The sequence below is a fragment of the Ursus maritimus genome, unplaced genomic scaffold, assembly GCF_017311325.1.
Source record: "Ursus maritimus isolate PB19 unplaced genomic scaffold, ASM1731132v1 scaffold_19, whole genome shotgun sequence".
In the NCBI taxonomy this organism is placed as follows: Eukaryota; Metazoa; Chordata; class Mammalia; order Carnivora; family Ursidae; genus Ursus; species Ursus maritimus.
Window position 1 is genome coordinate 22,070,322 of NW_024424341.1, and position 23,138 is coordinate 22,093,459.

Here is a 23,138-nt window from a genome sequence, read left to right on the forward strand (position 1 = left end):
AAATTCTCAGTCTGACCTTAGCTGTTCAGCCCAAGCCTTTGTTTCCTCTTCTGGAAACTAAGATGGCGATGATGGCAGCACTTGTCTCACAGAGTTGTTATGAAGATTAAATCGATTTATACAAAACATCTAGATGAGTCACTGGTAATATAGTGATCTCTAATATATTTGCTATTACAATGTTACTGCTAGCATCATGAAATAAAATAATCCCCCAAGTATGTCTTTATTCACCAAAGTTCCTAAACTCAATTTCAAGGCAAAATATAACAATGGGTTAATAATTTCTACAACCGACAGGTGTTCAGAATGATGCAACCTTAAAAAAATGATGTAACCTTTATGGAAGGGATTCTGATAACATCTAACAAAAATTACAGATGTCCATTTACCTTTTGACTAGGCAGTCTCACTGTTAGGAATTTACCCTGAAGATAAATCCCCACAGATAAAAACAAACATATGCATACTTATTAATCGTAGCATTATGTACAAATAAGACCAGAAATGTCCTACCCGTCCACCTATGAGATTGGTTGAAGAAGATATGATACATCTGCATAACTGAGTATTACACCCCTAAACATGGATAAAGACTTGAAGACAGAAGAACGGAACTCATATAAATCAACTTTTAGGCAATGTTAAGTGAAAAAAGTATACATCGTATGTCCATTGAAAGGGCCTAGATCCAACAGCATCCAGTAACGTTAATCATGCATGCCTACAGTCTAGACCTTGGTTCTAAATGCCAATTCCCACTAAAAAGAACCAGGACTCTTTGGAAAAATAGCTAATTCCAGGTTAGAGGCAAAGGAAATCCAAGGTGAGCCTGAAACATCTTTTTGTGCCAGAAAGTAAGGAAATGCTCTAAGACCAATGGGGGCATAGCAAAAGGACACAGCTGTATCTGAGTCTAGTGACTGGTATATATAAAGAACTCTTACAATGCAACAGTAAGACAAATATCTTAATTTAAAAATGGGCAAAGTATTTGAATAGAGAATTCTAAGAAGATATATAAATGGCCAGAAAGTACATGAAAAGATGCTTAACATCATTAGTCACTGAGATACCACTTTATACTCACTAGGATGGCTATAATTAAAACAAACAACAAACTCCCAGAGAACAAGTGTTGGCCAAGATGTGGAGAAATCAGAACCCTTATATGTTGCTAGTGGGAACGTAAAATGGTTTAGTTGCCGTAGGAAACAATTTGTGGTTTCAGTTAAAACAGAATTGCCTTATGACCCTGCACATACTCCTAGGTATGTGCCTACAGTTTGTGTTTACACACAAACTTATATATGAATGTTCCTAGCAGCATAATTCATAATAACCAACAACTGAAAACAACCTAAATGTGTATCAACTGATAAGGGGATCAAATGTAGTTTTATCCATGCAATGGGCATTATTTCGCCATACAAGGAGATGGAAGTACTGGTACACACTACGACATTGATGAATCGATAAAACATTACGCTAAATAATGGGGCGGGGGATGAATTTGGACTAATAAGTATGAGGTTTCTTTTTAGGGTGATGGAAATGTTCTGGAATTTGATAGTGGTGCACAACACAGTGAATACACTAAAAACCCTTGAACATTTTAAAGTGGTGAATTTTAGGGGTGCCTGGGTGGCTCAGTCATTAAGCCTCTGCCTTCGGCTCAGGGCGTGATCCCGGCGTTCTGGGATTGAGCCCCGCATCAGGCTCCTCCACTGGGAGCCTGCTTCTTCCTCTCCCACTCCCCCTGCTTGTGTTCCCTCTCTTGCTGGCTATCTGTCAAATAAATAAAATCTTAAAAAAATAAAAATGAAAAAAATAAAGTGGTGAATTTTATGTTGTGGATTACAGCTCAATAAAAAGGACACAGCTGGCTGAAGGGGGTCCCACTCATCAAATCTGGGGCAATTTGAGCATCAAAAAGAATGAGTTACTAGATTATAACACTCTGAATTTAAAAATTCACAGTGAAAACTATCACCCAAAAAGGGAGAGGGAAGAAAGCAAACTCCTCTTTATAAATGAATGCCAGCTAATAAATGCAGGAGGAATGACGGGATAAGAAAGTGACCATTTAAGACTCCTAATGAGGTAACGATTTAGGCAAGGATCATGAGTGGATGCTTATAACTGATGTGTAAAAGGTGGCTGAAGACCAAAATACTCAATAGTACCACCCACAATTTACTGGATAGATCTGAGGGACACCACCTTAACCCGAGAATCAAACCCAACATCACCAATACAGGGACAAGACAATGTGATGCATTAGCACATACACAACCTCACTTACGTATTCTTGCAAAAAGCATTTAACCTGAATCGAATCATGAGGAAACAATAAGACAAATCCAGAATGTGCGATTTTCTATAAGACAACTGACCTGGACTTATCAAATATATTTAGGGGTAAAATGCCCTGATGTTTAAAACTTACTTTAAATGACTTAGGGAGGGAAAAGCCTGTGCATGCATGCGTCTGTGTGTGCACATGAGAGAGAAAGAAATGGAGGGAAAGAGAAAGCAAATGTGGCAAAAATGTTAAAAACTAGTGAATCTATGTTAAAAAAAAAACCAACATGGGTATTCAATATACTTTCAACTTTTCTGTAGGTTTACAATTTTTCAAAATAAGTTGGGAGAAAATGTGTATAATAAATCAGTTTTAAAGAACAAAAATTTAACATGCTTAGTTAAATGTAATAAACAGAAACAACGTATCTCTAATACAATAAATGTGATTTTCTTGAACATATTTTACTGTTCCCCATTTAAACAGGTAAAAAACATTATGGTATAGTTGCTCTGAAATTCTTCTATGAAGCTTGAAGACTTCTGAATTAAATAAAAGTTAGCCCAATTCCGTGGATACAAAATTTATCTAAGAGGCAAGAAAATATGCTGGATAACTCAAAAACCCCACTGTACTGTACCTGCAGCTTAGAACTCCACATACCTCAAAATATGGCTTCAAGATGTTTCTTCTTCAACAGAATTTCTGTTAACTTTTAGTGAGAGAGGTATACAATTTTTTGCTACACGGTAGACAGGCCATATGACTAACAGACAATTCAATTTTTATCTCCAGTGAGATGATTTATCATAAAGAAAGTCACCAAAAATTGTAAGCAGTCTGGATTCGTGTTTATTGAAGCCAGTAATTAGAGACATCTTCTTTTCCAGCACTAGAAAGCAAGGTTCCACATGACTGCATAACTGCATCCGGTTAGAGCCACACCCCTGGACTAAGGCTGGTGGGGGAATAATCTGCAGTCCTAATTTTAAGTTAAAAATACCAATAAACTTAGTATAGAGACGACAGTGAACTTTCACTTACAGCATCAACATCGTTAAGGTCATGATGTACAGAGCAGTCACTTTCAACTTTGTTAAACTAATAAAACACGACAACGTCTTCAGTTTAAATAGTGATTTTTAAATGCCAATAAAAAAAAAAAGTGCAAACAAAATTAAATAATTCTAGCAGCATACCCGTTGCATTTTTAGGAAAGACCAATTCATGGCCCTTATCGTGGCCACATCTTCAAGGTTGGGCATATTTCTTTGATTTTTCCATTTTATAGACAGACAGCAGATGTAACCACTATAATATATATAAATAGTCATAAAATTGTCTTTAACAGTCTACCATACAAGTGTATTCTGCAAATAAAATCAATTTTACTTTAAAAAGTAAAGGCTGTTTACTGTTCGGCCTTTGGTTCCACTGCTTGAAAACCTCAAAATAACAAAAAATATCTCCCCTCCTCCCACCCGCCCCCAAAAAGAACCCTACAGCTCCCCAAAGTTGGTAGACTTTGGCAACCACTGAGCACATGACATTACACGCACCAGTGTCTTCTGCTACTAGGAGCATCCACTTGTCATGAGAAACTAAAAGTGATCTCCAAGAAACCTTCCCTCACAAGACAGGTGTCTTAGCATGTCATCAGTTTTAGTACATTTTATATTGACACAAAAGTGCTCATCAGTTTAAATGACAAAAAAATGTTTTAAAGTAAAATTCTGCAGTAAAATTTGAAATCACACTGGATCCCCTGTAGGCATGTGCCTTTCCAATAATTCTTGTTTCTGAGGTCATTATTTTGTCCCCACCCCCACCCCAGCTGCTATAGAGAGAGGGATTAAGTGACCCCACCATCAGTGTGGCCACAGCTGTTGGGCACCTATTGGTCACTACACCACAGCTATCCTTATACAGTCAGTTACTGTCATTATCTGGACAATCTAGTAACTGGAAGCCACAATACATTTAAAAACAAAAACTAAATTTAAAAAGGGGTGAAAAAGTGTATTTTTAACAATTAAAACTGGCACAAAGAACATGTTTTTGTTTGTTGGAAAGGCAACTAAATACTCAGCTTTCTCCTTAACAGTGTTCAGACCTTTACAAAAAAGCAATTCAAGACAGTCTTAGAGTCTTGTCTTGTTATATAACACAGGATATTAAGTTATGCCCAGTACTAGGTTAGTGGTCAGTCAAATGTGGTATGTAAAAGTAATGACATTAGGGAAGTTATGCTCAGACACAGTACAACAAACTTCATATAAAAAAAGTAAACTCCACATAAGTGAACTGTGGTTTTTTTTCCCTTGGTTTGACAACAAATGTTTTATACATTAAATCAATGGTAGTGTTTGCATTCAAATGTTCTATGTCATGTATAAAATTAAAAGTGCCATTTCAAATCCACAGAAGTCATTTCCAGAATGGTGGTATGACATGACAATGTGTATGAATTTGCCCTAAAGGGAAATACTGAAACTCTTATTTCCATAAGAAAAAACAAAAAACAAAAAAACGCTACCTTTTATGAAAAACACAAACAAGAGAAATGTATCATTTCCATTTTCAATATAAAACATTCACACTTATTTGTCCATCTGATAGCACTGATCAGACCAGAGAGCTAGGACAAGACCCTTTTGCATCAATGGAACTCTGTGAAGGTTTCCACAGACCGTAAGGCAGGGATTGGTGCAAGCCAATTCATTAGAGTGCAATTACATTACAAACCTCCCTCAAACTTTCTGTAGCACATTGCATTATGGTAAAATGAGAGGTTGGTTACCCATTCTCTATTAGTAGGCCAGCCTGTGGTAGTATAAAAAAAATTTTTTTTAATTTAAAAAACAAAGCAGGAGCTATTTAGAAAACAAGTCAAAGTAAACTAATTGTAACTGCTGACTTTCAACACACCCCACAGTGACTGTCTGCCCTGATGGACATCCATGGAGCCCAGCACGTCCCACAAGGACATGGCCTGTGCCACACGTGTTTCTGAGGCAGCTGCCATCTTCCCCACCCCTGTGTCAGCTCCACCTGACTCAGGCACCCCCACATTCTACATATCTGTCATAAGTTAAAGATGCATTCAGAACAAGTCTAATTCCCATTTTCTTAGTGTTTAGTTTGGAAATGCTTTTGATTTTAAATCTTAAAAATGATTATTCGACTTTCTACTGACCACACAGTATTTACTCACACTGCTCATCTCCGCCTTCCTCATCTCCTTCGACATTCAGCTTCCCCACCATCACTTCTCTCATTCCTCCTTTCAGTCCTTCTCTTTCCTGGACTTGCTACTTTATCTGCTTCCCAAGAACAAGTGAATTTGCTAACACGCAACTGGTCAGACTAATCACCCTCTGATCAATGATTTCCTGGTCTCATGTACTCCACCCTGAAAGAAAGCAGGCCCTCTTTCTCTCATCTACCTTACCTTCCACAAGAAGCCCACTTGCTTCCCACGAGAGCCGCATGCCTGAGAGTCCAAGGGTTATTCTTAACAAAGGGGTCTGACACGTAACCTTCCTAAATGTGCATTTCATACTCGGACGAGTCAATGAAGTATTTTTTAAGTTCATCTCCCCTGCCCCAAAAAACTGATAGCATGTGCCATATCAGAAAAATCCTTGTCTTAGCAGATCAATATACATAGTTATTTGGTCATTTTACATATGCACTTTTTGAGGAGGATCAGGCTTCATTTTCTGTTGAAGAGTTTGTTACCATGGAGTCTGGCTTTCGAGTCATTCTATCCAGTTCTTCCTGAACATTTGTCAACACAGTCTTTTGCCCTTAAAAAAAAAAAAAAAAAAAAAAAAAAAGGCAGCAGTGATGGGAAAAATTATTTTTCTGAAAGGAACATTTAATATTACACTGACTTCTGTAATCATTTGTGGTGATATCAACCTCAATAAGAATGAAAGCAAGTCTTTTTTCATCGCAATGATTATAAGAAGATACCCCAATTCAACCCTTCTTAATTCCAACCCAGGGAACACAGACCCCTGAATACATAACTGCCCCCTGTGTGGGCATGCCTTTGTGCCAAATATAAGGGCCTTTCTGAAAACATTCTCACCACCCAACTCCAACCCCATGCACTGTCATCACTGCCTTCTTAGAGGTGGTACGTGAGTTTCTTGTATACCGCAATCTACTTTCTGTGCCTCAGACAGGTGTTTAGGTTTTGTTTTTAATTACAACATTCTAACTCACATGGGTAGTCTAGAAACACTATGTTTCAATAAGAATTTAAGACTGAGGCCAAACATTTCAATACTGCACAAAGTCAGTGCTCATATTCTTTTGTTATCAAATGCTAACTGAGGCCTAAAAATGACCCTTATCTCCTATTAGGGGATACCAGCCCGGGGCCACCAGACCCGATTGGGAGTCTCCAAGAACTCAGGAGCCCCTGATGGCCTGGCTGACCTAAGGATGGAGTGATCTCCTGAGGACCTCGTTCCATCCAAAAACACCGATTAGGGAAAATACTGTATTAACATTCCTTATAGTCAATGGAAAAGTAAAAGCAAAACCCTTTTTAAAATGGCCTCAAGCTTGGGGTGCCTGGGTGGCTCAGTTGGTTAAGCATCTGCCTTCGGCTCGGGTCATGATCTCAGGGTCCTGGGACCGAGCCCCACAACAGGCTCCCTACTCAGCAGGGAGCCTGCTTCTCCCTCTCCCTCTGCCCCTCCCCCATGCTCATGTGCGCGTGCACGCATTCTCTCTCTCAAATAAATAAAATCTTTAAAAAAAATAACTGATTTCTTTTTTTTTTTTTTTTAAAGATTTTATTTATTTATTTGACAGAGATAGAGACAGCCAGCGAGAGAGGGAACACAAGCAGGGGGAGCGGGAGAGGAAGAAGCAGGCTCATAGCGGAGGAGCCTGATGTGGGGCTCGATCCCATAACGCTGGGACCACGCCCTGAGCCAAAGGCAGACGCTTAACCGCTGTGCCATCCAGGCGCCCCAAAATAACTGATTTCTTAAAAAAATAAAACGGCCTCAAGCTTCCTGGCAAAATGCGTAATTCCCAAGGAACTTGGCTCTTTTGTTTCAAAGGCCTCCAAGACAGACTCGCCCTACTGCCCACATGGAAGAACAGGAGGGTGGGCTGCCATAGACAGGAGTGTGTGTGACAAGTGGGGAGCTTCATAGAAGAGGAAAGGATGACCCTCCAGTGAGATAGGGAAGGTTCACAGACTCCAGCTCAAGACAAGACTAGGGACAGTGAACAAAAATCTTTATAAAGCCTCACAGAAAATTAAACATAATAAATAAAATGTCTATGTTACACTCTAGACCATGACCTCCCATGAATAGTTCCGACACCAGGGCCACATGTACAGTTAAAAATATACCTCAATTCACCCAAAAGTCAGTTCCTAAGAATCCAATGTTACATAAATCCCACCTTAAATGCGCCAAGGAAACCTGCATGCTAATAAGGTAATCCTATTGTAAAGTGTACTGCTCGGTATAAGGTAGGGATGTGCTACTTGCTTGGCTGTTCAGAACACAGAGCATCTGCACGTCAGGTGAAGGCAGATGCTCCTGTCCTTCCCCCCACCTCCAGTACTGCTCAACCACAAGGATCAGAGGTCTCCAAGGGCCCTTCAGTACCTGACTTCTTGGCTGTGCTCTGCACACCACCAGCACCAGGACTTCCAGGAGAACCTGTTTTTTTACTCAGCAGGCTGTTGAAGAAGCTGGCCAGCACACCTTCGCTTGCTGCATTATCTAAGGAAACATTTAGAAAAGTAGCATCACACCACTGCACAGAGGACTCACCACCACCACAAACGTAGTTCTCAGCCCGGAATTATCCTTTTGTGGCTGTCATCTTTCCCAGACAATGAGCACTTCACTTACTCTGATTTCTTATATACGGCCACTGCCAAGGATAATTACGTGTTAGCATGATTAAGTAAGTGCAAACCAGTTTACATTTTCCATCTGTTTGGGGACATAATATAACTCATGCTCCACAACATCCCCCTGTCCACAAGACAGTGTTTTTCAAAGATTCATAAGCCCTTAACACTCCAAAGATGCTGTGAAAAGCTCTCATTATGAATAAAAGATAATTATCACACATGCAAGGACTAAATAACATTTTGTTTTGCGAGTTTTACCGTAGCCAACATCTTTGGGTATTACTAAGTTACTGGGATAAGGGCTATTTAAACTATTAAGTAACTGAGCTTGACAGGAGAAGTGAAGGGGGAAGAAAATCCCACAATTCATAAATGGTAATCATATAAAAATGAGAAACAAAACCAAGGACTCAAAATACACACTTCATTGTATTTTACTTGATTTATTTTTAAAAGTAACCTCCACACCCAATGTGGGGCTCGAACTCATGACCCCAAGATCAAGAGTCACATGCTCTACCAACTGAGCCAGCGAGGTGCCTCTCAAAGAACACATTTTTTAAAATTTATTACTTATTTATTTAAGATTATTTATTTTTAAAAAATAAATTTAAATAAAATTTTATTTATTTGAGAGAGAGAGCGCACGCATGCATGCACAAGCAGGGGGAGCAGTAGGCAGAGGGAGAGGGAGAAGCAGGCTCCCCGCTGAGCAGGGAGCCTGATCCCAGGACCCTGGGATCATGACCTGAGCCAAAGGCAGACACTCAACCGACTGAGCCATCCAGACACCCTAAGATTTTTTATTTTTAAGTAATTTCCACACCCAACATGGGACTCAAACTCACAACCCTGAGATCAAGAGTCGCATGCTCCACCTACTGAGCCAGACAAGCGCCTCTCAAAATACAGATTTTAAAGTGACTTCTTGGGACGCCTGGGTGGCTCAGTCATTTAGGTGTCTGCCTTTGGCTCAGATCATGATCCCAGGGTCCTGCTGAGCGGGGAGTCTACTTTTCTCCCTCTCCCTCTCTCTCTCTCTCTCCCCCTCTGTCTCTCTCCCCTGCTCATGCTCTGTCTCTCTCTCAAGTAAATAAATAAAATCTTAAAAAAAAAAAAAAAGTGACTTACGTTGTATTGCTCTCTGAAGGAAGCCGCACAGCCTAACTGGGGTCTTACACAGAGCAAGATGCAAAGGCCACTGAGTCCAACAAAGGGACAGGCCTTAGTCCCTGCCCAACCGTGAGCCCCCTCCCTTTGAGCAAGGGAAAGGGGAAAGCAGCCCCTTATTGGGGGAAGAGAACAGCCCAGCTGCCATGAGTCTCCACCTTCCAAACCCAGCCACCCAGGCCCTTCAGGGCTCAGGCCTAAGACTAAACACTCTCCACAGAGACAGGATACGTACTTTTGATGTTTGGGTCCGGCTTCTTTACTGATGTGCCTGGGGAGGCACTAGGCACACTGGCTGGCCCTCCCCGGCCCTGAGTTCTTGGAGAGCCAGAGGGTCCTCTCGCAGGAGATTCCTAAGTCCAAAACCAGCCCAAGTTATACACAGGCATAAAAATAACAGGAAATACATATTCCAAAAATGAAGACATTCTCTGCAGGATATTTTTCACAGTCTAGGGAGAAGGGTGAAGGACTGGGAGTTTGCTCTAGCTCAGTCTCTTTCTAGACCTTAGTTTCTCCTTAGAGAAGAGATATCAAGATAAGAAAGCCTGCTCACTCTATTTCCCAGAGATATATTCCTTCCTGCATTTCCTGAGTCCCTACTGTGTTCCTGGCCCTGGGCCTTCAGGGAAACCAAATTTCCTTGAAAATACAAAATCTCATACAAATATAAACTCTTAGAAATAATGCCGTAAAGTCTGATGACACCTACAACACTGGGCCTTGACCCCCTGTTTAGTTTAAGGTACTCACAGAGGCTCTTGTGGGCGTGGCTGGCTGTTTGGCAAGGAGTGACTGCAAAGAGACAGACACAGTGGCTATTAACCAAGGCCTGCAGAGTGTACTGAAGGTCTGTAGAAACACTTACTTCCCAGTGTTCCACTAGAGGGCGCCATTAACAACAACAAAGTCACAGATTTTATATTATGCATGCAAGAAATTTAAATTCAGCAATTTGGTATATGGTGAAAAAAATAATCCAAGTAATCAGTTTTGGAGCTAAGGAAGCAAGGAGAGCACAGAAAGGAGGACCGGCTGACAAAAGAACCATCAACACCCCAGCCTGCTGAGCTGCCTGCACCATGAGGCAGACCCGTGACTGGGTAGGAGACATGTCTAAGTCATAGCAAAACAGAAAGGTGAGAGTGGGTTTGCATTCCCAACTGTCAGCCTGGGGAAGTTACTCTCCCCACCTACAAAACGGATACGTCAGCTCACCCACTTTCATGCATAGGGCTGTGTGGGGCTATGTAAAATAACAGAAGTGAGGTCACGGCACTTGGTAAACTGTCAGCACAGGAGGTATTATGCCAGGAAACCTAATTTCCAGAGAGAAAGGTGACTTAAAATGATACTAAACCTCTCATTGCTGAGAAGCTGCAAGCATGCAGGGGATCACCTGAGGCAGATGGTATAACCCCTACTCTGTACCAATGCTAGAAATGGGAGGGAACAAGGAGACCTGGTTACAACCCCTTTAAACTGCTCTGATGCCCTCAACCTCACCCCAAGGGACTGGCATTTCATGCATGAGAAGGCCTCTGCTCTGGCCTCACTGGTTCTTCTTCTTCTTACCTGTTGCTTCATTAGGAACACCTGCTCATCCTCCGCTGCCAACTCTTTGTCATGGACCAGCTGTGAAGTGAGTGACATACTCATTTGTGGTCACAGGCCAAGAACACCCAAACTAGTTTCAAAATTCTCGATGAAAGAATCTTGGGTTCGGGTCTCAATACGGGCCTGGGGAGAATCCCTGCTGCAACTGCACAATTATGTTTTTTCTAGCCTGGAACCAACTCTGTTCCAAGACTAGCCTTGACATGTGGCCAACTGACATTTTAAGTCTGGCTGGTTCTAAACACCTCCCAGATCAGGCCTGCAGGTCAGAGGAGCACGGGGATCTCCCAACAGTTATCCAGAGGCAGTGGTGGCACTCTCAGGACTTAGTGGAAACTTTAGCCCAACTCCACGTGGGCACTCCATCACTCATGCCCCACCACCTGGAGCCATTTACTTAATACTAGACTTGAGCTGACCTTTTTTTTTCTTTTAAAGTCCCTTGGATTACTTTTTTTCTTCCCCTGAAAGTGGTTCAATATGTAAAATGTATTTCTTTACAGATTTCTTCTCTCATAAAAAACAAACCCCCAACAAAACACAAAACCTACAACTCAAAGCGAGGGACTTGGGTACCTTTCTCACAGGTGGTTTCACAATAAAATCTTCATATGCATCTTCTGCCTTCACAGTTGTGAAATTTTCATGTAAAATTGCTATTTTCTTTTCATTGTCCCAACCTGCAGGTCTAAAAGCAAGGAAATAGGGATGGATTTGCTTCTCCTGGGACTGCCTCACAGCACACTGTAGAGCACATTCCGAGTTAGAGAGGGCTCCTATGTGAGAGCCTTTCCCACAAGATCTGGTCTGTAGTTGCTGGGACTGGCTTGTAACTTGTGGCAGACAAGTCAAAATTTAGTGCTGGCATAACCCTCCAGCTTGACATTGCAGGTCCTGCTCCAGACTGAGCTCACGGGGAACAAGATCTAAGGAGCCAGAATGAGATCTTATTGACTACACATGCTGACCCACAGAAGTGTTCAGAGCTTTCACACAACTCCACCCAGAAAAGCAAGGATACAATGGGGCCTTATTCTGACAGAGTGGAGGATGCAGAGAATAGTACAGAGAACAGAGCTCAGGATGAGGCTGTTTGTCTTGGGCTTCAGTGTAGAGGAACTCTCTCTGAGAACTCCTCTGAAAACAGTTTTCTTATGGCCTGCTTCATTAATGTTACTGGCATGGGAAGATGTGGAGCAAAGGAGGGCACCACAACCTACACTCGCCTGAGCCCCAAACCAAAGGAACACAAGGAGTCCTTGAGGCTCCTACATGGGTCCTGCCCTGATTGATACCACTAAGCAGGATGGCACCCAGGTTCCATTAAGTTAAGCTGCAGTAGCCTACCTTCCCACCAGACTCTCCTAAAAGAGCAACTGTAAAATGCCCTGAACAACATACTTTTGAACTCTACAAACTTTAAAAAATGGCAACTGATTGTTCTCACAGGCCTCCCTTTCCCCACATAAGCCCTGCTTTACAGCTTTAGGACCCAGATGGCGTTCTTAGCCAGGGTACTCCATCTGAATGGTTTTGCTGACTTCACCAGCTCCCAAAGAGCTAAACTACCAACAGGATCAAAGATGCAAAGGGACAGGGTGTGATTAAGATACCACCAGGACCCAGGCAGCCTTCAGAAGCTGTGAGATGCTTCTTCTCTCCAGAATAGGAAAATCCCCAAAGCATCTTCCTCGGCTTCCTGTTCCTCAGGATCCCAAGCGATGCGGGCACTCACATACCACTCACTGAGCTTGTGTCCTTGGTGCTTGCCTGATTGCTCTGGAAAACAATTCTCTAAAAATCCATCCAAGCCTCTAGCTTTGCCATCTGTGAGTAGCCCGAATGAGGCTCTCCCTGAATGTTCAGGAAGCAACCTTACTTAGTCTCCAGAGCTCTTGGGTTTCACAACTTCAGCCTTCTCAGAAACTGTCCCTCCTGTCCCTCCATTCCTTCTGGCCTGCTTAGCACACACACATTCAGCCTTCAGCATCACCCCCTCTGCCCTCCCTGCCATACTGCCTCCACTACCCTATTACTGCCCAACCCCTACCCTCCAGTGCTGTGTGCAGGGACCACACCTTGTTTATTTCTGCATCCTTAGCATAGAACCTGGGCACATAGGAAGTGCTCAGTAGTTGCTAAAGGAACTCTAATTCCAAGTCGAGAGAATATCTAAGCCTACAAACAGTGATCTCCTAGCACAAGTCCTCTCAGAGGCCACACGGCTTCAACATTCATTCACGATCACACAAACTGGAGCAAACAGGTATCTAAATCTCTGCCCAAGACCATCAGCCCCATTAGCTCTCAAAATATGAAATGCCAAAAACACAGTAAGTATTCAGTATAGCTAAAGCCCATGCTGATAAGTACACCAATGAAGGTGCCTGCAATCTTCCCCTCCAATGGGCAGAGAAATCAAATGCTTCAATAGAAGATATCAGAGTCCCCAAAGCCCAATTCCCTACACTTCAACTCCCTCCTCCAGCCAGTATTCCATCAGAGCTGACAGTAAGTGGGAAAAATGGCTGGCTTAAGTTTTGGCACCTTGCTCTCAAAGAAGAAAGGCAGCACCCCCGACCTCACTCCACCTACTCCCCTTAGACTAAAGGCAGAATGGCAAGTAATCTGGAGAGGAGCTGGGTGTATCTATCCCCTGTGAGGTCCAGCTCAAGTGCTTCGCCCCAAGGCGGCAGAAAGCTGGCTGTGTATGACAGAGACAGAAGGCACCTTACTTGGAAGGATAAAATGTGAAGAGCAAATGTACTATAAAAAGAAGCATTTGAAATAACCTATAAGGAACTCACATAAAAACTGCATCCTTTTCCACAACTAAGGCAGGTGTGATAAAGTGGAAGCCATAAGTTTTATGAACAATGTACTTATACAACAAGTCAAGGTTTTTCTCCTCCTTCACTGATGTGTAAATCAAGGCTGCTCCATCTAATCAATCTGCTTAAGGAAAACAAATTCACTGCAGAAGGAGATAAAAGCAAACACATACAAGCATAATCCTCAAAGTACTATTCACAGGTGAATCAGTTTTTGATCGATACATTCATTATCAATAGAAAGTATTAAAACTTTTAAAACTAAAACGGTAATCATAACAGATGAACCATATCAAAAGCATAAAGCCTGTCAATGCTGGCAGATCACACGCACCTCATTTTTTAACATGTAGACTGCTACCTTTTGACCCATCAGGTCGGTTCCTAAGCAGTCAAGTTACTGGCCCTGAGGTTAGCCCAGAAAACACCCTCAGCATATCCAAGGTACACAGATTCATTACTAGACAAATGTTCACATGGGATCCAGTTTAACATTAAGCCCATCTTTTAGAAGAGATGGGTACCTAACATGTATCAGCACCCTCCACTGAGGTGGACAAGATAAAAGGCCCAGAGGAAGTGGTAGGAACCTATCCCTAACCCCCATATGCCAGGGTATGGGACCACAGCACCAACTGCTATTGTATTTTTACAGAAATAAGACTCAAAAGACTGCTGACACAGTATCTCTTGCATGGACAGCACAAAACAAACATATGGGAAAAACTCTGTGGCATCTAAAATAATCTTGTGTTGGGTAATTAACTTTTTCTGCAAAAAAGTAAAGTTTAAGAAAACTTCCAAGATACAATAAAAGTAGTTTGGTAATGAGACTATCCATATCGGCTTTCTTCTTAATATGAAAGCCTTATCAAATGTACAGCATTAAAAATACAAAGTGATGAAAGACAGACACAAATTATTAAGTCTCATATTCCAATACAGTAAAACACAAAACTAGTAAAAAGATGTATACAATTTCTCCATGGCAGAAGACTGTTCTGGATTCAGGAAGTACTTTAGCTTTTTGAAGACGCCCCATCTGGAGAGAAGCCTGGATTAGCACTGTGCTCTGGGGAGCCTGTGCTCTTACGCCCTGACACAGCATTCCAAGGATACACTGGAGACAGAACCTCCGTAGGTGTGACTGGATGAAGTCAAAGTGCTCGTCCCTGTAATCATGCTCCTTCTCCAGGACACTCACTGCATCACACTGCAGGGAAGACAGAAAGAGAAAGGAGTCATCTTTTTGCTTCTCTCCCTGCTGAGGATGGGCACAGCACCTTCTTTAGAAATAAAGTATCATCGTTCCAAAGAAGAAAGCCGTAGCCAAAGGTCTAAGCAATAATTACACAAGAGTCAAAAACAACTGGAGATTTTTCTTTCACCCTGGGCCACAGTTTCCAGAGCTATAAAGTGGGAATAGAACAGTCTGATCACCTCACAACTGTTCTAAGAACCATACATAGTCACATCAGAAAGCAGGCTGGTGGGACATGGCTGTGCACTGCACACTCCACAGGACTTCTGTCTCACAGAATATAATGTGAACGGCACTCTGTGGTTGAGAATAAAGTGCTCTTGAAACCCAAAATGTTGTGTGTGTTTTAAGTCCATTTATTTTTTTAAGTAATCTCTACACACAAGGTGGGGCTCAAACTCAACGACCTGAGATCAAGAGTCCTACGCTCTTCCGACTGAGCCAGCCAGGCATCCAAAAACCCAAAATGTTTTTAAAGCTACTTTTTTCCTTTTGTAAGAGAAACATCTTATATCTCTCTGACTGAACTTAATTTTCATTCCCATATCATCATACTACAGGGTAGAAGAAACTGAAACTTTGAGTTTCCTTCCTTCTTTTTCTACTGAGTGTTGTGTTCTTTTCTGAAAGTCATCTCAAATCCAACAGATTTTGAGACCAAAACCCTGAAGAATTCTGCTCTTCTACATTATTTTTTACCATCAGCTTGGGCTAGACCAACTGGTTCACAGAGCCTTAAGAAAACTGCTTTTAGTTCTACGTTTGAATCACTCAATAAAGTTGACAGTGCTTCATGGAGAGATTAACTCAAACTATGAACAAACTGAGTGATGTCATGTTTCCAGCAGCAACATTAAATGACAATATTCTCCAGCCTGACCTATTCAATGTACCTTAATGAATCCCAAATTCATACTAACTCTCCCACAGGAAGACACACAAGTAAAGCTCCTTAGTTTCTTTCACATGGTGATTGTACACTGGCCAAACCCAGCCAGATTTACAATTCCCTGGCACATACCTTTGTGCACACCACCAACACTGGGATTCCCAGGTTATGAGTCAGCATACTGTCACCAAGAGGCAAGGCAACATTTTCTTCATCAGGACCTGCAGTCAAAGGTCCTCTTCTCTGTGGGGAACCTTGACAACCTTCTTCAGGCTCAACATAGTCTTGAAAATCTTTCACAACTACAGGTGTAAAAAGGAAAAGAAAATCACACACAAAAAATGCACACGCCAGTTTCAGAAAACCAAAAAAGGCAGTAATAAGCACAAAACATAAAGAGTTATGACAAACTTCCCAACTCTATCTACTGCAATATTAGGGATTTAAAGGTAGTGATGCAAAAAAATGCCAATTCTGATATTTCCAGTCTGAGCACTATAACTTCCGAGCAGCAAAGACATACCCCTGGACATTTTTTAACTATATCCAACTCTTAAAAAGGTTTTAATTTTTTTTTCAAGATTTTTATTTTTAAGTAATCTCTATACCCAATGTGGGGCTTGAGCCCACAACTCCGAGATCAAGAGTTGCAGGCTCTACCAACTGAACCAGCCAGGTGCCCCTTAAACAGGTTTCAAAAACTTCTAAGATTTTAATCCTTTCTATTATGAAAAAAGCCACATTTCTTATATACCTAATATTTTTAAAAAATGAGACTAGTAAAATCATCTGAATTCCACAAGAACATGCGGTTTCTATACAGCTAACATATGTCTGCACTAAGGAGCGAGGCTGGGCTTGGCCAGCCCATCCACATCTCTTCATCATCCTCACTCTTGTGGACTCAGTCTCATCTTTAGGAGATCCTGAGACACTGTGCAGTGCTGATGACCTGTTCCTGCCTAACACACGAAGGAGTCAGCAGTATAATGTCCACTTCTTGGCGCACACAGTCACTACTTCAGGCCAAGAGTGCAATCCCACGGGAGGGCCTTCAAGCTGAGAATGGTCCATGGTCCTGGTTAAGCTTAAGTGAACACAAAGCTCACGGACCCATACCTCTTCATGGATACTTCAAGGCTTACTTATCAGGCCAGAAAACAAGGATATGATAATTAAAGCTACTTTGAGCTAGAGCAGCAAACATGCAGCTCTATACCCTTCTACATCCAATAGGACAAAAGGACCAAAATGCATTTTAGCCTCATCCACAACATGCTCATTAAGAAAATGCAAATAAATGGATTAAAGGGAACCAACAGAATGGTGCTACATACTCCTCTTCATCCACAGAACAGGTTTCAAACATTTTTTTTAAGAGAAGCAGGGGCGAGGGGCAAAGGGAGAGGGAAAGAATCTTTTTTTTTTTTTTTAACATTTTAGTTCTTTGTCAGAGAGAGAGAACGCATGCATGAGCACAAGCAGAGGGAGCGGCAGGCAGAGGGGGAAGCAGGCTCCCTGCTGGGACTCAATCCCAGGAACCTGGGATCATCCCCTCCCTGAGCCAAAGGCAGACGCTTACCCGACTGAGCCACCCAGGTGTCCCACAATTTCTCTTTATTAAGCTCATTCATATAATTTCGTTGTCAATATAAACACTCAAGAGACCTTTACTGCATTAAAAAAACAACAAAAAGGGTTTTCTGATGAACTTAGCATGGCTGTTGAAGGATTTTGAAGAAATCAAAGTTCTCAAATTTTCTCCTTGAAAGCATTTTAACAAATCTTCAAATCAATGGAAACTACAATGGCTTAAGTCTGGTTAATACCTATCACTGCCGAACACCACATGAGGCACTCAACCAGGAATTCCAAAATAGTGAGCATGGCAGAGCCTAGAGAAAGTTATAGGTGAGCTAAGTGGCTATGGGAAGAGAGGCAGGGGTGGAGCAGCTCCAACGGTGACCTCCAGGAAACTCCATCACCCAGTGCACTGCATGAACTGCTATATTCTACATATGCCAGGATGTAAAAATAGCTGGGAAGCCCGGGGTTAGACTAGTCACTCTCTAAAGGAATGACTTAATTATGGCTAACCAGCAACTGTAGGAAACGCATGTGTTTTTAATAACTCAGCATTTTAGATGGGGGCGCCTGGGTGGCTCAGTCGTTAAGCGTCTGCCTTCGGCCCAGGGCATGATCCTGGAGTTCTGGGATCGAGCCCCACGTCAGGCTCCTCCACTGGGAGCCTGCTTCTTCCTCTCCCACTCCCCCTGCTTGTGTTCCCTCTCTCGCTGGCTGTCTCTCTCTGTCAAATAAATAAATAAAAATCTTAAAAAAAAAAAAACAAAAAACTCAGCATTTTAGAAAATAAGTTGGAAGGCAGAATAAGTGTTCATAACATATAGGTTGGTGAAAAAGGAGGATAAAAACATGACCATGTAATTCAGATAAAAAAATAAAAGGAAAAAAGCATTTCCCTTAGGGTGCACACATACCACAGTATTAACAATTTCTCTCCAATGGTGGAATGGACAATATTTCATAGTCCACCCCAGGGGCCCCCTTTAGCGAGTGGGTAGGGGAAGATCAGAGTACTCTACCCTAGCTGCTGCCTCTCTCTCTCATCTTTTCCCTCCTACCTCACTGATCACCCACTGGTTCCAGTCCTGAAAAGATCCCACAGACAGCACCTCATTTTTTTCTCTATTTGATAAGCAAGGGAAGTCCCAGACATAAAGCAGGGAAGACTAACCTACACAAGCACCACCTTCTAGCAGCTCTGGGGTTGCTCTGCCCTCCCCCGTCACTGCCAGCCACACAGCTGCCACAGATTCAGGAGCCCTGGGGAAACAAATCCGGAAAGAGTGGCGTGTCGTGGAGCAGCATTCCAAACTCAGCAGACTGGAGACTGGTGTTGTACTGGAAGTAGGCTGGGTGACAGCCCTTCACTCATTTAATACAATACCTAGAGTCCAATTGATGGGCCAAGTGGGAGTCTCATGAGCAAGAAGATGGCTGACTGCTTTATGAAAATGCAACCTAAAGCCAGCACTAACAAAGGCACGCCTTCAATATGCAACACAAAGGCATGACTACCATCCAAACATCTCAGAGGAAGGGCAGTGAAAACAACAGAGGCCTTCAGAAGGTTAACCAGAGTCATGAGACATGGATGTGGTTGCAGCAACTGCTAGTTCCCCTCCTGTGTCCTCTCTTCTCTTCCTCCTTGTAAGCAAACCCAACCCCGATACACAGAACACGCGGCCATACAGAACTACATTTCCCAGCCTCCTTAGGAAGACAATAGGCACGCTGCCTTCAGTCCCTCTTTCCTCTTCTTCCATGGGCTGTCTGGAACACGGATGTGAGGACTACAGCTCTAGTTGTCCAGAGGAAGAGAACCACACCCTAAAGATGACAAAACAATAAACAGAAGGAACCAGGGTCTTTGACCTGCCTTCCCAGAGCTGCTTTTCAGGCTGGAATTGCCTACCTCTGGATTTCATTTACAGGACAGAGAAACCAACTTCAGTCTTGTTTAAACCACTGTTATTTTGGGTTTTGTGTCACAAGCAGCTGAATCTAATCCTAAGTGACAGACATCAATGACTAAGCACAAAATAAATTCAATAGTTCACGGGAACACAAAGTTCCAGGAGTAGGCATCTTGTCTGCTGTGCGCATCTCCGATGCCTAGAACAGACCCAGTATAAGACAGACACTTTCCCTATGTGGGAAAGAACAATATCCTTGGCTTGATCTTTCTTTTTTTTCTGTTTTAAAAATCTTCACAAGGTTGTAACACTAAGAAAACAGATTCAGAGACTGAAATCTCCAAGGCATTAACCCATTAATCTGGGTAAGATGCTAAATGGGCAGTGAAAGACAAACCGCTCTTCAGCCTCAGAACTATTCTAAGGAGTTGTCTTTAAGGTCTCTGTTCCAGGGGAAAAAGAGGCATTATCTAGAAATGTCAGTGGTTGAAGATAGACGAGCTGAGCTGCATAACAACCACGGTAGCACACATGAGGGTGAGCCGGGAAACAAACACGCATGAGGCAAACCAAAGAATTAGATGTTAAACTCCCCGTTTTAGCTAATGTGGGACAGGAGCAAGAGGAATTTATGAAAGGAAGACACACAACAAGAGTTCTGATTTAGAGAGCACATCAAAATTTCTGAACCCGTCTGCCAGTAAGTGTGAAGATCCCATGTGCCATGCCCTAGAAGCCCTTATTAATTCACTAAAGGGAATGATGTCATCCTGTGGCAAAAAGCCAGGCTGAGCCCAGCCTGCCCTGGCCAAGACTGCTGCTGCTGCTGCACACAGCCACAGCCTCAACCCCTGCCCCTCCCATTTCCCTGGCAAGTGGACAGAAGCTGATGTAAGTGCACAGAAGCAAGGGAAAGGAAAAATAAGCTTCTGAATGACAATAAGGAAAAACAAAACAAAACAAACTTTGTTTAATTTGAAAGTTCTCTGTTGTCAAAAGGACTTGGGTGTCCTTAGTCTCAAAATAGCCTTTCATTTTAATAACAACAAAAAAAAATGACCTTCCTATTTGTAACTAAAATCATACTTGCTGGATTCCAAAATGAACTAAGATAGAAGCTGAAAGATTTGTCTTTTGTAGGGCTTCCTTTAAACCTGTCAATAAGAGAGTCCAAGGGGCCTCAATGGAATCCCAGGTTAATGGACTCAAGCTGCAGATTCCACAGTAAGTCTCCACAACCACTGATGCTAACTCGGCAGCCAAAGTTAACACAAAAGTGAAAAGACCCACAGAACTGATCCAAATTTGAGGGATGAGGAAAGAACCCTTATTTTAAAAGAGAACCAACGAAGATAATAAGGAATATGGATTCGCTTACTTTCTTCAACTGTGATGCTTGAGAGAAACACTGCTTTAGATACTTTTTGACTAATGAATTTACAAGAGAAACTCTGAAATAAATGGTGCAAACAAAACCACATATTCTGTAAGGGAAGCTTTGTAACCTTTTGACACTGTGAAAAGGAACGTGGCTTGAACCATCCAAAGACACTAGTGAATTTTCCAATTAAGAAAATCCTATTTTAGGGGCGCCTGGGGGGCTCAGTCGTTAAGCATCTGCCTTCGGCTCAGGGCGTCATCCCGGCGTTCTGGGATCGAGCCCCACATCAGGCTCCTCTGCTAGGAGCCTGCTTCTTCCTCTCTCACTCCCCCTGCTTGTGTTCCCTCTCTCTCGCTGGCTGTCTCTCTGTCAAAAAAATAAATAAAATCTTAAAAAAAAAAAAAGAAAAAAGAAAATCCTATTTTACTTACACTTCCGTTCCAGCTCCCTCATTTCTTCTGGTGGAATTTTCATTTTATCAATGTGCTCACGTAAAACACTAGCCCATTTCTGTAGAGATTCCATCACGGTCCAAGGTCTAGACATGTCTGCAACAAAAATGACCAGGGTCTCCGGCAAGGATTCAGCAGAAACTGCAAACTTCAGCAAGCCTTTGTGGTATAGGTCTCCATCCAGAATCCACACATTGCAGCGTGTGTGATCTAAAAGAAGTAGTAAAGCTAAGTTACTATCTGACAATAACCATCAGCACAGCTGAAAAAAAGCCACATCAAGAAGAACTTGAGAAGGGGTGCCTGGGTGGCTCAGTTGTTAAGCGTCTGCCTTTGGCTCAGGGCATGATCCTAGGGTCCTGGGATTGAGCCCGACATCGGGCTCCATGCTCTGCAGGGAGCCTGCTTCTTCCTCTCCACTCCCCCTGCTTGTGTTCCCTCTCTTGCTGGCTGGCTGGCTGTCTCTCTCTCTCTCTCTCTGTCAAATAAATAAATAAATAAAATCTTTAAAAAAAAAAAAAAAAGAACTTGAGGAGTGCCTGGGTGGCTCAGGTTAAGCATCTGCCCTCGGCTCAGGTCATGATCTCGGGGTCCTGAGATCCAGCCCTGCATCAGGGTGTCAGGCTCCCTGCTTAGTGGGGTCTGCTTTTTCCTCTCCCTCTACCCTTCCCCCATTCCGCCACTCTTGTGTGCTGTCAAATAAATAAATAAAATCTTAAAAAAAAAAAAAAAAAAGAACCTGAAGGTGACAACCATAGAATTTCAGACAAAACACAAAAAGAAATCCTCTTCGGGAAAGAGCTCAAGTGCTCAGTGAGAAGTAACCCTTGATCAAGGTGTCTAGCGAACTTTCTACACTTTAGAAAATTTTAATTACCATAATATATAATATCCACATTTAAAGAGATTCCAGCAATGTCTGAGGAATAAAAAGGCCATTTTAGCTTTCTATAAGAATCAAAAGATACATACATATAAAAGCTAAAATGTTCACTGGTCAACTGCACCATAGTCTACCTAATCCATTCTCCTCAGATATCAGCAATCTGTGGGGCAGCAAGCTGTGCTGCAGAGCCTGTGGTTAAACAAGCTCTTCTTGTCAGGCACACTAAGCAGGGAGTTCATACACTACAAAGGCTGCCAAAGAGACAGGACCTTTGTGTTTAAATGCCAAGATAAAATCATTACATATGCAAATTGAGGTATGAATTATTGGATGCCTGGTGATATTAAGGAATTAGTTATTTTTGGTATAATAAGAACAAAGTTATGTTTTTAAAAATCGTTATCTTTTAGGGGCTCCTGGGTGGCTCAATCAGTTAAGCATCTGCCTTCGGCTCAGGTCATGATCCCAGGGTCCCTGCTCGTGCTCTCACACATTCTCAAATGAATAAAAAAACTTTAAAAAAAATCCTTATCTTTTAAACATACATATGGAAGTATTTGCAAATGAAATGACATAACGTCCGAAATTTGCTTCAACATAATCCATGTGGAGTGAAAGGAGAAGCAAGTGAGACAACAGTTGAAATAAAACTGCTGAAGAACTGTTTAAGGTAACTGTTTAAGGCAAATTAACACATACATTGGGGTTCATGATCCTAAGTCTATGTTGTACCTATTTTTAAAGGTTTTCCATAATAAAAAGTTAAACACACACAAATGTGCAACTACTGACATTTAATGAAGCACATAGTTCCAAAATCATACCTGGATGATCAAACCACAGAAGATAATTCTCCGCAATGATAACCTATTTAAAAAAGTTTTTAGGTATCATTTTTGACAAATATTTTTCTTACAAAAGTGCCTTGAAGGAGAACTCCTACAATCAAA

General features: G+C 42.1%; 1 protein-coding gene across 2 annotated transcripts in view; it reads right to left on the minus strand.

The window, feature by feature from the left end:
* The window catches only part of DYNC1LI2 (dynein cytoplasmic 1 light intermediate chain 2), a 38,923-nt gene that overhangs the window by 10,779 nt on the left and 5,006 nt on the right, over nucleotides 1-23,138 (minus strand). Inside the window, exons 4-13 of one of the 2 annotated variants that reach the window (XM_040633404.1) lie at nucleotides 21,282-21,512; nucleotides 16,105-16,274; nucleotides 14,942-15,035; nucleotides 13,799-13,934; nucleotides 11,568-11,679; nucleotides 10,950-11,009; nucleotides 10,128-10,169; nucleotides 9,610-9,727; nucleotides 7,951-8,067; nucleotides 3,142-6,114 (exon numbers count right to left, since the gene is read on the minus strand). In XM_040633404.1, the coding sequence (XP_040489338.1) occupies nucleotides 6,014-6,114; nucleotides 7,951-8,067; nucleotides 9,610-9,727; nucleotides 10,128-10,169; nucleotides 10,950-11,009; nucleotides 11,568-11,679; nucleotides 13,799-13,934; nucleotides 14,942-15,035; nucleotides 16,105-16,274; nucleotides 21,282-21,512 (1,181 nt within the window). In that variant the 3' untranslated portion in view covers nucleotides 3,142-6,013. Of the gene's footprint in view, nucleotides 1-3,141; nucleotides 6,115-7,950; nucleotides 8,068-9,609; nucleotides 9,728-10,127; nucleotides 10,170-10,949; nucleotides 11,010-11,567; nucleotides 11,680-13,798; nucleotides 13,935-14,941; nucleotides 15,036-16,104; nucleotides 16,275-21,281; nucleotides 21,513-23,138 lie in introns of those variants that run through there. The other variant, XM_040633405.1, reaches the window with a different exon arrangement.